Here is a 14,265-nt window from a genome sequence, read left to right as displayed (position 1 = left end):
CCGTCAACTGCTAGGGACAAAGGGATGACGAGCTCTTCGCGACCATTTTTGAAGAGCTGAGATATCCTTATGATGCTGATACCGAGCAACTTGCTCGCTTTCCTGAAGCTGAGGCACGACCTACGCTACCTGAACTGGCTCTGCGACCCGCGCGAGCCTCTCGCCCTGTCCAGGCTGGGATCGTCATTCGTGAGCCTCCTCAAGAGGTAATTGTCTTATATATATTTTTATTACTTTCTGTCTGCTTTTCCCCTTTTACTCACGCTTTGTTGCATCAGGTAAGTGTGCCACCCTCTGGCGGTCGTGTAGTTGATGCTTCTCCGGCCACTAGTCAGGCCGCGAAGAAGAAAGGGATAGCGACAGAGCCTGAAGTTGAAAACTCTTCCTCTGACGATGATGACCCACAAACAGTAATGCTCTTGTCTTCGAATCTCATAATCCTGACATCTTCTTCGAAGCTTATTTTGAAGCTACTTTAATCCTGATAGATTGCTGCCGCTTTAGCCCACAAGAGCAGTCGTGCTGATCCCTGGACTGACCCATGGGCAGAAGATGAACCAGTCGCTGACCGACTGGTAATACTCATCTAAAATGAGCCATGATGTTTTGTTTTGTTAGGTATGATTCTATAACGCTCCTCCTCTACAGGTTCGTTGCAGGTCATCAAGGCAAGTTGGGGAAGGATCCTCTGCTGCTGGCGAAGGTGTGTCTGGTTCTCAAATCCAAGAGCCCAATGGTTCTAATAATCCTCCCTCTCCAGTTGATGCTGCAAAGAATATGCAGTTGGTTCTTGTCCCAATACAGGTTATAGATGACAGCACGCCTGAGGCTGCAGAAAGAATGTCGCTCCCAGACACCTCCCAAGAACAACCAACTGCATCCCTCCTTGTAGGACCTTCAGCGCCTGACTCAATTCCAGCGTTCGGTGAGGTTGCCCAGGAGCCTGTGCAAACAACAATTCTTCGCGAGCCACCTGTTGAAGAGGTACCTTTCTTAACAAAATGTTTTATCATTAACCCTTGGCTTGGTTATTCTGACAATGCCTCCTTCTAGGACCCAAATGCCATTTCAAACGAGGAAGTGGCTGTCATAGCCGGAGAGATAGTGGCCGAGAATCCTGTTGAACCTATCCTCGATGTAGTTGGTTCGGAGCTGCCCCCCATGCCCCCCAAGCCATTGAAGCCAGTGAAGTAGGAGAAAATCCTGAGCCATTGCCAGAGGCAGTACCTGTTGCGGAGCCTCTTGAAGCCCCTCTTGTTGCTGAGCAACCGCCTCCGTCCACTTTAGAACGGCTAGCTTGGGTGCTCGAAGTGACCCCTCCTAGGGTCGTAGATGATGCCCGAGAAGGTCTTCGTCGCCTCCTGGGTCCTGATATTCTGATTCCTGGCGCGCCCGCGAGAGTTTTGGAGTATCTGAGGGTACTTCTCCGCGAGGGGGCTATCACTGAAGACCAATTTCAAGAGGTTGACCAGCTGCTGCAGGATCTCCCCCTAGGGCTCAATGAAAGGGCGGTCACGACTGCGCAGGCCAGGCAGACCGAAACACACTACCAGACTCTTGCTCAACAGACGGACGCTGCACATGATTTCTTGGGTGACCGGGCTAGTCTTATCAGGGATCTGACTCTCGAGAGAAACCACCTGCGAACCCAGATCCAGGATCTTCAAGCCCAATTAACTGATGTTACAGCTAGGCTTGCCCAAGCGGAACCTCAATTGGAACAGCCCCTTGCCGCTTTCGAGATGTTGACCCATGACCTGGCCCAAGCTCGTGCAGCAGCCCAACAGGCCGCACAAGCTGTCGCTGATGCTAGCTTTCGCCTGGATGAACTTTTCCTCCGCTTAACTCATGCAGGCCGGGGATTTTTAGGCCTCTGATATTAGGCCCATTAATTTGTATGAACAATATTACTACCAATAAATTAATTATTTAGCCCACTTTGTTGGCCCAAATTTATTTTATCTCGTAAGCAATTATTTTGTTCAATTTTTGCTTTAACTGCACAAAAACAGTTTCAAAAGATAATCTTGAAAAGGAACGGTTACCTCCTTGGGGACCGCTCTCTCGTCCACGCGTATTCAATTCCTCCTATTTCCGAGATCTCAGCATTGAATTCTATTGATATTCCCATTGATGGCGTTGAAACGTCTTCAACTGCCCATATCCAAGGGGAGGCCACTGAGGCAGGCCTCTATAAATATCAATACCTTGGATAGATGAAAACTTACACCACCATGGCTTACCCAGAAATGACCTTGCAAGCCTTTCTCCTCTTCCTTCTATTTCTCAAATCTTCTCCATACGATCTCGCCCTTAGCCTCTAGATCTTAGGCTTTATGGCTTAATCTCACTGCCTGTGTAGGCCTTATGGCCTAATCTCAGGCAACCTCGTGTCTTTAATTGGTCTATGAAAGCCCAGATGGAACATCCTAGGTTTTGGATAGGTTGAAGAACACGAGGAGCTCCTAATGCGGGGCATCACATGCTGGGGAGTCCCTCTCCTCAGATTTCCCTGTGCGGAGCAAAGTGAAGAAGGGCGGAAGGCCACTTTGAGGTCGACTGTTCTTCTTCTGCGGCCTACCTCCGGGGTCTAATGAACCGACTTCTGTTTTCCCCTGGAGGTAGGTGAGGCAATTGGGTCGCACTCCAGCGCTGATTCCGTCTCCATCCCGGAGGATAACCAACTGGAAGGGTTGCGATGGATTATTTCCTTCCCTCTCCTTCCAGTACAAATGATAGCAGTTGCGACTCAGATCAGAGGAGGGTGAAGAGAGGAAGAGTAAGAGTGAATATCTCATCAACCCTTCTTGCCGCAAGGTCCGGAAATTCATAGAAGACATGAATCCTTATTAGTTATTTCAGCCACTTTCTGGCTTTGTATATCGTTAATGTAACTTTCCCGAACACATTGTCTTGCTTTTGGCCGCAAAGCCACTTATGAATGAAAGGTTAGAAATTTTCTTACTTGCTGAAAACAACAATGATATAATAATAAGGCCTCTGGTATAGACCCTTACACACATTCCTAACACATATTGTCAAGGATATTGAACGAAAATGTACGAAAAATTTGCCAGAAATGGCTAATGCAAAAATAAAATAAAAATAAGATAATGGCCACTATAAAGGCCTATATGTATAGAGTGGTGCCCCCCTAGTGTTCGTAGGTGGAGCGAAGACAGGGACCGAGGCCACAATGAAAAGGCCTAACTACCAGGGATGATGAGGCAAGCCAAGGGACACTATGTTTGCCCCACTGTCCTTGCCACAGAAGAATCTGGGAGATCCTCAAATTCCCAAACGCTGGGGTAGTATTTCTTTAAGAATCTGCCATTGATAGGGTTGCGGTGGAGGTCTCCATCCAAATCTCTGAGGTGGAAAGCCCCACGTTCCAGAATCTGATGAATCACAAAGGGCCCTTCCCAGCGCGGGGTCCATTTACCACGACTGGTCAACTTCTCACCAAATGGAAGGACTGCCTTCCAAATGAGCTCACCCTCCTTGTAACTGTGGCCGCGAGTTCTCTTATCATAGGCGCGAGCGATGCGTTGCTTCTCCATGACTAAGTTATCCAAAGCCTCTAAGTGCTGGCCGCTAAGGTCTTCGTTCTCCTGCCACATGGCCTGGACGTAGTCATCACCAATTAAATGATGTTGATCTTGAAAGCGTAGGGAGTGAACATTGATCTCCAAAGGCAAAACCTCGTCGTGACCAAACATCAGTGCATAGGGCGTTGTGGTAGTAGGAGTTCGCTTTGAAGTGCGATAGGCCCACAACGTTTAATATAATGTCTCGTGCCATTGGCGAGGGTTTTCAACAAGCATCTTCTTCAGTAGGGTGATGATAATCTTGTTACTGGCCTCTGCTTGACCATTAGACTGAGCGTAATACGGTGTGCTGTGGAGAAACTGGATGCCGAAGTCATTGACGAGCTGCTCCACATCACCACCCATAAATGCTGCCCCCCTGTCCGATACTAACACCTCGGGGATGCCGAACCTGTATATAATATTTTGGAAGATGAATTGGCGAATATTTGCTCCAGAGGCTTCCTTTAAAGGTTCAGCTTCGACCCATTTAGTGAAGAAATCTGTAGCGACGATGATGAACTTGTGTTGGAGTGATGAATGGGGATGAATCATGCTAATCAAGTCCAATGCCCAGCCGCGCGCAGGCCAAGGTTTAATAATAGGCTGCATGGGAATATTGGGAATATGCTGAACTAGTCCATGAGCCTGGTAGTCCTGACAACCTTTCGCGAACGGGATACAGTCTTTCAAAATGCTGGGCCACTAATACCCATGTCGCCTGATGAGCCAACGTATCTTTGGACCCGATTGATGGGCTCCACATATGCCGGCATGTGCTTCTCGCATTAGACGTTTCGCATCACGGCCAAACACACACCGGAAGTCTATGCCATCTTCGCCGCGTCGGCGCAGCTCATCGCCTCTGAGGAAGTAATTTAAGGCAAGAAAACGAGTCTTCCTGTCTGCAGTGGCGTCTGGTTGCTTTAGGTAAGCAATCAAAGGGATGTGCCAATCTATATCAATAGGTTCGAGGACCATGATGACTGGATAGTCTGGAGGGTCAGGTCGCGCGAGCCAAGAAGGCAGCGTGCGTCTTTCAACTTTCAAGATTCGCTCACGAACCCTATATTTCAAAGTAATGCCTGTAGCCAATTGAGCAAGTTCGTTGGCCGCAAAGTTGAGTTCGCGAGGAATATATTCCAAATCCACGTCATTGAATTGATCTAGAAGTTCAATGGCGCGGTTCAAATATGGTACAAGCAAGCAGCTCACACACCTATACTTCTCTTGAAGTTGATTTATGACAAGCAAAGAATCACCGCGTACTTGGACATCTCTTACTTCGAGCTCCAGTAACACCTCTAGGCCAATAATGAGGGCCCTCATACTCGGCTTGATTATTGGTGCAGTTAAACTCCAATTGGAAAGAATAAGAAAAACGATCGCCCGCTGGGTTTTCTAGAACAATCCCTGCCCCTGCTAGTGTTTCTGTTCTTGAACCATCAAAAAATAATATCCAGGGTTGAAGGGAGATTGTGGCCTGATACCAAATAGCATATTCTGGAATGCGCGCCAAATCTGGTCTAGTTGTTGTTGTGGTCGCGATCTCTAACTCTTTCACTGTGGGGACATCCAACATAGGGTGATGTGCTAGAAAGTCTGCGATGGCTTGTCCCTTCACTGCTTTCTGTGGAACTACTGTAGCGAGAATTTGGATAATGCCAGTACCCATTTGCCAATACGACCTCGCAGAATAGGTCGTGACAGCATGTACTGAAGACATTTGCCAAAGGATAACATGTAGTGTCGCAACTTGCATGCTAAGAAGTACAATGTAAGACACAACAATCTGTCAATGTCCTACTGAGGTAAAAAATGGCATGCTCGACAGCTTCCTCATCATCCTGGGCGAGTAAGCTGCCAATGGACGCCTCAGCTGCTGAAATATACAGCTTTAATGGAAATCCATCTCTAGGTGGAATGAGTACTGGAGGGCCCGCCAGATAGGCCTTAATTTTGTCAAAAGCTTCTTAGTGTTGAGATTCCCACACAAACTCGTTTTGTCCTTGTCGTCGAAGCAGTGGGGAAAAAGGCTGGATTTTACCTGCAGAGTTAGATATGAAACGCCTCAGGAAGTTTATCTTACCCAGTAATAGTTGTAACTCTTTCTTTGTGTGCGGGGAAGCGGCGTTGATGAATGCGCTTGCCTTATCCTCAGGGACCTCAATACCCCTTTGATGGACAATGAAGCCCAGAAAATCTCCTGCTTGAACTTCGAAAATGCACTTGGCGGGGTTTGTCTTGAGCTTGTGCAGCCGCATTCGCTCGAAGACTCTCCTGAGATCTGTGATGTGATCCCCGCGCTGCTTGGACTTGACAACCACGTCATCAATGTAAACCTCTAAAATCTTCCCCAGGACATCGTGGAAAATCAGGTTCATGGCTCTTTGATACGTCGCCCCAGTATTCTTCAGTCCAAAAGGCATAACCACGTATTCAAAAACGCCCGCGAACCCTAGACAACGGAATGCTGTTTTGTGCCTGTCTTCCTCCACAACCGGAATCTGGTGATACCTAGCAGTTCCGTCCATGAAGGATAACAATTCATGTCTTGCCACTGCGTCTACCAACATATCCGCGACCGGCATGGGGTAGACGTCTTTAGGAGTAGCGACATTAAGGTCTCTGTAGTCCACGCAGACCCTCATCTTACCATTCTTCTTACGAACTAGCACGATATTGGACAGCCACTGATTGTATTTGGCCACCCGAATGATGCCCGATCTATGCATCTTTTCAACTTCTTCTTTGACCAGAACTTGGGTCTCGGAGTTCATTTTTCGCGGCTCTTGATTCACAGGCCTTTTGTCAGGGAGTGTTGGTAGTTGATGACAAACCAAGTCTGGTGACAAGCCGGGCATGTCTTCATATTTCTCCGCGAAGTAGTCTTTGAACTCTAGTAATAAATCAATGAGCCTCAATTTCTCCCTAGGCTCTAAATAAGCGCTGATAGCCACTTCCATAGGTTCAGCTGCTGTTCCAAGATTAACTCTCTCCATAGGATCCCTGACCTTTGGAGGGGTGTCATCCAGCGTTGCTGGGGCCAGCTGAATTTCTTCTGCGTCTTCTGTTTCTTGGTCAGAGAACTCCTCGTTGACAATTTCCAAGGTCGCGACATTATCATAGGCCTCCTTTTCCACCAGGTACGAGGATAGTCTTTCGTACAACAAGTGGAAGGCCTCTATCCCTTCCTCCGGAAGGTCCTAATCCATTAATTGTTTAAGGGTTTGGGCACAGTGTGGCTAGGCCTTTCCAAGCCCTCTTTTGCGAGCGTAAGCCCCCACTGTGCCAATTTAGAGGCCGTCACCCCTGTGGGGCGGCCTTTGTCATCGATGCCACTGACTTGCAATGGAGTAATTGGCTCCAAGTAGTACCTAGCATCTACATAGTTTGCGGAAACTGGGAATGGACGAGGATCCGCTTTAATCACCTCAGCTTGATCTGTTACCCTATTCCACATCAATAGCTCCTGGTGGAGAGTTGAAGGAACAATAGCTCTGGTGAATCCAGTCGCGCCCTAGGATGGCGCTATAGGCTGTGTAACAGTCTGTCACGAAGAATGCATAGACTCCCTCTGCTGGTCCTACCTTGATACGTAGAAACAATAAGCTCAAAGTCTTTGTGACTGTCCCTACGAAGTTCTTCAGCGTGAGAGATGTAGACTGGATCTTCTCGTTCTTGATCCCAAGTAACTGCATGGTTCTTGTGGTGATAACGTTGATAGCTGCCCCTGTATCGACCATGACCTTGCTGACTTTAGTGCCAGCAATCTCCACTGTTATATATAAAGGTCGCATGTGCTGAACCATCGCGGGCATTGGTCTTGTGAAGCTCATAAAGAAACCTTTACCCTCGGCGTCTTCAGTTTCTTGAACCACTGCCTCTGCTAAAGGTGTTGTTGCAGCTGATGTGATTTGCATAGGCTGATCGGTACCTTCTTCATTCTCCACACACTCCTGCGCGGCAATTGGCAAAGCGTATCTCGCGGGAAGTACGTAGACCATATTGCAGGAAGTATCAACAGCCTCAGTTTTGTCTATGTCGTCCTCCAGGTTGATCTTCGGCTCTCCAGCCGGGATGTTAGTGTTGAACTGCTTCGCCAGCCGATCAACCAATGACTCTTCTGTAAGGCCCTTTATCTCACACTGTTCTTGTTCTTGCACCTCAGCCAGCAACAATGGCGAGTTTGACCTTTGTTCCCCTGCAAGTATCTTCTTTGGGGGCGCAACCACCAGACTTTGGACTTTTTTAGGTCTCCACTGTAAAGCTTCTGCAGTGCTGCCCTTGCCCCCCAATCTCTCGAAAGCTGAGGGTTTGGCTTCTGGTTCCTCTCGAAACAACCTGGCCTAACATGTGGCCGCCTAGTTGGCGAGTTGTCTTTCCTAGCTAGCGGAGGTGTCCTCTCTATCGTGATCCTGCAGAAAACACTAGGCTTAGAGGCTCCTGATTCTGAGCGCGCCTATTTTTGAAAGCTGCGGGGAGCCACCAATGGCTTAGCAGCTAACGCCTCCATCTCCTTCTGATATTGCTCAGGAGATTTAACCAGTTGCGACGGCTTGATCAGGCCCTGATCCAGAGCCTCCAAGGCGCGCTTGGCTTCTCCGAACCTGCGCTGCAATTTCCTTTTTCTGGAAGGGCTGATCTCCACTGCTTTCCCCTTTTCTCTGGTATACCATTTGCTTTCCTTGATGGTGGACGTTGAAGCAGGAGGAATGTAAGGTTTGGTCACGACCTCTTTGTGCTTATTCCAAGCTCTTCCTTCTTGTTTTTGATCGGCCACGGCCGCTTTCAATTTCTTGAACAAGTTGGAATCCTTTGGGGATGGTGGTGACTTTACCTTAGCTCTCGCCTCTGGGCTAGAAGGTTGGTAATTTTGTGATGGAGAAGCCCAGTTGATTGGCGGGAGGGAACCAAAACGAAATGTCTGCTCGACTTCTGCTGCGACACTTGGATGCTGCATTCTTCTTTACATCGCGAGCAAAGGACTACTGGTGAGGCTTCGTTGATGGGTTTAGCTTTCTTCTTTATAGGGGTTTCCTCACCTTCATCCCTCTCTTCTCTCCCCTTTGTAGTCAAATCCAGGGTTGGTTTCCTCTGGTTCTTCTTGGGCTAATTCACATCAACCATGTTGATTCCGGTATCCGGAAAAGGGTTCAAGTCTACTAGTGCTGCAGCGGCCATCGAAGTTTCTACCTTCAAACTGCCGTTATTGAGCCATACCTGAATTTGGTACTTTAGCTTCACACAATCAGCTATGTTATGGTTCCACAAGTTGTGGAATTTGCAGTACTTTTTCCCTTTCAGCTGATCCGGTCGAGGGAAAGGGCCTCTGTTTTCACCATCTTCGCGACAATCATCTCATCCAGAATCTCATGTGCCTTATTGGCATCATATGTATATGTCGCGAACTCAGGTTTGGTGAAAGCCACAGACTTGAGCTTGACAGGCTCCTTAGATATCTTTAACTGCTTGAGGGTTGAATTCTTCCTACCTGTCAACTCTAGCACGGAGAAGTCATTCTTCTCTTCTTCAGCTTCATCTTCACTCTGGAAAACCTCTTCCCCTTGATGGTGATAGTAAGGATCATAGGTTAGCTGTAGGTATCCAAGAGCTGCCACTGTGCGGTGTTTCCCGGGCACATATGTTCCTTTGGACGCATTTTTCCTAGCATCAGTCTCTCTAAGGAGATGCTCGAAGCTATCCACCTCTGTGATTAGTTCTCCCATTGACTGGATCATGCTGCCATGTTGCTTCTTTCGTTGGCGCGGTTCCAAACCCTTGATCGCTAGCTTGACCAATTCTTTTTCAGGGAGGATCACACTCAGTTTGGCTTTCTGGATTGAAGATAGGCAACAGCAGGCTCGGTGGGTTGTTGGGACATTTGAGTAAGAGAGGCCAAATCGACCTCGGGCTCAATGGCTCCAAAAGTTTCTCGGAAGTGCTTTTCCATCGTGGGCCAATCTGCCACTATTCCTGGTCGGAGCTTGGAAAACCATCTGAAGGCGGCTCCAGAAAGAGAAGTGCCAAAAATCCTGCACTTGAGGATGTCATCATTCTGGTATTGGCCGCATTACACCCTGAACCTGGCCAGATGAGTTACCGCATTCTCAGTGTCCTCCCCTGAGAAAGTAGAAAATATGATATTCTTACAACTTCTTGGAAAGGGCGCAAGCATTATATGTGGCAGGAAAGGTCCCTCATAGACTCCACCCATTTGGGCCCTAGGGTTGGCTAGCCTGATCATCTCCTCTACCTCTTCACGTCTCACATACTCTAGACTAGGAGGAGGAAGATTCGCCACAGTCTGGCGAGCAACATGCAAGGGTACGATTTGGCCAGCAGTCGCTGTTCGTTCCCTTAGGCGAATGGTCTAGGGATTAGCAGACTGCTGAAGAGTTACCTCTGGTACGGGCGGATCCTTGACCAACGCTGTTATCTTGACGGGGTTGCTTGCCTGGTCAATGCCGTAGTAATTGTCTGGGAGTTCATGGTAGACATTCTCCGCCTCGTCACTGTCGTACTGAGTAAACACTACGGGATCAGCTGGAATACCATCATCGGTCTTCTGGATCTTATCCTTTTGTGAGGCTGATGGCACGGCCTTGCTACCACCAATTACCAAAGCTCTTTCCTTGGTTTTAGTTGATGCGGCAGTAGCCGTTGCCAGAGGTGTGGCCGTACTGCTGCTAGCCTTCTCGCGAGCGTTTGGTGGTATATACTTACCAGAACCAGAGGGCTGACCAAGGAAGCCGAGGATGGCATTAGGATCACCTAGTTCTTTGTTCAATACTTCTTTAGCCTGGTTCAATTCGGCTCTCTGCATGGCGACCTCTGTTGCCAGATTAGAACCATCCTTGCGAAGACTTGCCAAATCTGACGCAGTTTGCTTGGTTTGGCTCGCGATGGCTTTCATAACTTCTTTTTGATGTTGACTCTGCTCATCAGCGATACCTCTGGTATGGGCCCTTACTGCATTCTCCGATCGTGCGATTTGTTGCTTAGTATCCTCAGCACGTTGGGCAATGCGCTGGTCTAGTTCGCGTATAAGATGGTCTGTTTTCGCGGTTTCCCTGTCAAAATCAGCAGCTACCTTCACACGATGGTTCTCGATATTTTCCATGATGATCGCGAGTTTTTCCTCGAAGTCGCTTCCTCTGGGATAGGCTTCGGAATGAAAGCCTCTCTTTCTACACTTTCCGCGGCATAAAAAACCACGGTAGTGTTGATAGGCGCACTTGCCTGGTTAATAATGACACTTTGACCCTCAGTGGTGATCGGGTGATTTTCTCCCTGTTCAGTTGACATGTTGGTTGATTGTGGGGAACGTGAAAACCTTTGAGTCACTTGTTCTTTAGAAAGACCACGACAGTCCGCGTGAAAGTGCGGCCTGTGACTGGAGGTCTTATGCTTTGAGCAGTTAGCGTAAACCTTTTGATAAGGGTTTTCACTTGACTTCCCAATGGTTAAGTTCGCGAAAATCCAAAAGTCCCACCGGGCGTGCCAAAATGTTTGACACGTAAATTCCAGTATGGTACAAACTGTCTCTTTTGAATGCACGAGCGTGCCAGCACCGTGGGGTGCAGTCGTCGGGGCGTTCATTGACCTGACTTCTTGATCAAGCGTTGTGGACGAGGAGAGCACCAACCTCGTCACAAGGCTCTTTTCTCTGCTTTCCAAGAAAGGACTTCTTGCCTTACGGATAAGGGTTTTGGTTGTGATCGCTTTGCGTCACCGAATCGATACTCAACGTTGTAGGTTGAGCAAAGCAATCACTGGGAAGTTTGGAGAAAGCACAGGGTTTGCTAAAGCGTGACTTTAGCTTCGCGGGGGTTGCGAGGGCGCTACCTTGCTTCGCTGGTAGTATCTGTGGCAGTAGCACTAACAGTCTGCTCTTGGAGAGACTAGGACTGGAAGCACGGTCGTAGGGTTTCAACGAGGTTGAAGGTTTCCTCCGGGGAGGCTTGATAATCCGAGGGATTGATTGATTTGAGAGTCGTCCTTGAGTTGTCCTTGAAACCTGGTATTTATACCTAGGGCTTCGACTGTTCCTTGCCATAGAAGGATTATTGATTGCAGTTTCCTATTCAATCTCCGCTACCTAACTCCAATATGGGCTCGTTTTCCTTATGGGTTTCGGAATGGGCGAAGCTGTAACCCAATTCCAAGTAGACTTATTTTTGGGCCGCATGTATCGGCCTGCTATGCTAAATCCACTAAAAGATCTTGCCAAATTACTTTTGGGCTCAAACAATACCACCACCCATTGTTGCTTCATTGGACCCCTGAGTATAGTGCAGACACTGTCCACCAACACAAGAATTGGAAGCGTAGTTGTAGTAGGCTTGTCCACAAGCCACAAGCTCACGGCGTCAGCCCTTGTGAATGAGTCGTTGCCGTATGCCAACTTCTCACCGTAAGACCCATGCCAAAAAATGCACGAGATTGCAGTCTCTGATTCTTGAATTGGCATAGCATTGAGCATAGGCCAAAATAGTGTCATCCCATGTAAAGTTTGGTACACCAACCCGTAAACGAGCTATGTTGTATCGATTTGGTCTTGCGGTGAGTTTTGAGAATGGGAGGGAGAAGTATTGCAAGAAGGGGAGCTATATTAATGAAGTTATTTGGATTATGATCGATCAATTTTGGTAAGTACGTGTTTGTAATAGTGATAGAAGATTTTGTTTTTGTTTTAGTCTGTCATACAGATTACCAAACATTGGCATCCGTGAATCTGATCTCCAAACCTACACTTTTGGTGGCTTCCATTGATCGTTGCATGTTATCAATGTTCTGAGGGTAATTGTTTTGTCGGCTTTGTTTCTCCAGTAGTAGCTAGTGAAATGGTAAAATATGGTATATAGAGTGTACTATGGTAGCTAGCCTGGGTTTGTCGAACCAGAGGTAATTAAGATAAGGAATTTTTTTTTTTTTTTGACTCATTACTCAGAATTATGGATCGCAATGACTAATGTACATATAGAAATATATAGTTGCAGGAAAACATCAGATGAAAGCTAAAGCACAAACTTCTCTCGGTGATTGACTCCAGGGCATCTAGTAGCTCTTATTTATCAATGCATGCATGTGAGGTTTATTTATTTACTTATGTTTTTGGACTTTTGGTAATGGACACAACTTTCATTAAACAAGGAAGAAGATTACTGCGAGAGGGCACTAAATGTCCTGACCAACTAGACCAGAGAGTACTAAAAGTAAAAGAAACAAACAACAACCAAGCCCCTAGACAGCAGCCTTCCCAGATCCAAATTAGCCGGAGATAAGCAACGGTAAGGTAAACGCTCCGAAGAGCAACCGTGATAGTGGTTGTAAACGACAGTGACAGATCGACGGGTTTGACGGAACAAAGGGACATGTTTGGATGATCGATGATCAAGGATCAGCAAGAGAGAAGGGGTTAAGAGATGGGAGAAGAAACCAAAAGAAGGAAAGCAGACAGAGGAAGAAGCATGGCCAGAGTGGAGATGGGAGGCTAGACGGAGCGGACAATAGCTAATGTCATGTATGTATAATCTTTTCTCTCAAATAGATGAGATGTAGATTATACATAACATGCACATACTATAGTTGCATGTTGTCCCTAATATGGGCGCTGCCCGATGTAGTTGCCTGGTGGATAATAGCTGCATGTAACAAACCACCACGAATTCCTGCATTGAAGCCTAGCACACCCCACCCTAACAGACTTTGCCCACACCACTTGAGTATAGTGCCTGCACTGCTTTCCGCCGGTGCAAGCATTGGAGGTGTAGTTGTAGTAAGGCTTCTCCGCCACCCACATATTGGCTGCAGCCGCGGCTGTAAACGAGCCGCTGCCTTTGGCTAAATTCTCTCCGTAAGGCCCTCCTGAGTGGACGAGATTGCAATCCCCTAGCCTCGACTTGGTGTACTTCAGAGCGTAGGCGGCAACAGTGTTGTCCCACCTGATGTTTGCAACTCCAACTCGTGCTCGAGCCACATTGTGTACATTGAGGTAGTCTTGTGGTGAGTCCCGGACATGGGAGGGATCAGGAACCATTACCAACCCTATCACATAGAGAAATAAACGAATCAAAGCCATATTGTGATGACGGATTTCAATACAAAGGTTATGGAGTTATAGGGTATGAAGGTGTGAGGTGTATATCACTATGACTTCTTAGGCGGCTATTTAAAGCCATAAGTCCAAACAGTGTAGCACATTATTTATGATCAAGTATGACATGTTAGGCGGCTATTTAAAGCAATAAGTACAAACAATGTAACCCCTTGATTTATGATCAAGTAGGGGAATAATATGGATAAGACGAATGTTATAAAATGATAGGTATTTTACCACTTTAGGAACATAGCCATCACAAGTTCAGTACTTCCCCTTGGATCAATTTTGTAGGGATTAGAACGATGGCAATTGTGCAAGTAGTGCATTTGATGATCACCTTCTTTCTTTTATAAAATTAAGAACTTCAATCAAGCACATACTATGTAGGTATATATATATATATATATATATATATATATAAGAACTTCAATCAAGCACATACTATGTAGGTATATATATATATATATATATATATATATATATATATATATATATATGCTCGTGGGTACCATCAAATAAAAGAGATAAGCTAACTAAGACTAGATCCTATCGTCAAATAAAGTCAATGACTAA

At 46.9% G+C, this 14,265-nt stretch overlaps 1 protein-coding gene across 1 annotated transcript; it reads right to left on the bottom strand.

Annotated features, from left to right (window-relative positions):
* Positions 1-12,545: 12,545 nt before the first annotated feature.
* LOC112174808 (pathogenesis-related leaf protein 6) lies at positions 12,546-13,792 on the bottom strand. Its single transcript, XM_024312617.2, has one exon. It carries the CDS (start codon positions 13,669-13,671, stop codon positions 13,192-13,194), a length of 480 nt encoding a protein of 159 aa, XP_024168385.1. The 5' UTR covers positions 13,672-13,792; the 3' UTR covers positions 12,546-13,191.
* Between the last annotated feature and the right edge of the window lie 473 nt (positions 13,793-14,265).

The sequence above is a fragment of the Rosa chinensis genome, chromosome 6 (genome assembly GCF_002994745.2).
Source record: "Rosa chinensis cultivar Old Blush chromosome 6, RchiOBHm-V2, whole genome shotgun sequence".
Lineage (NCBI taxonomy): Eukaryota > Viridiplantae > Streptophyta > Magnoliopsida > Rosales > Rosaceae > Rosa > Rosa chinensis.
The sequence above is the reverse complement of the archived record's forward strand: the minus strand, read 5'-3'. Positions and strand labels throughout refer to the sequence as shown.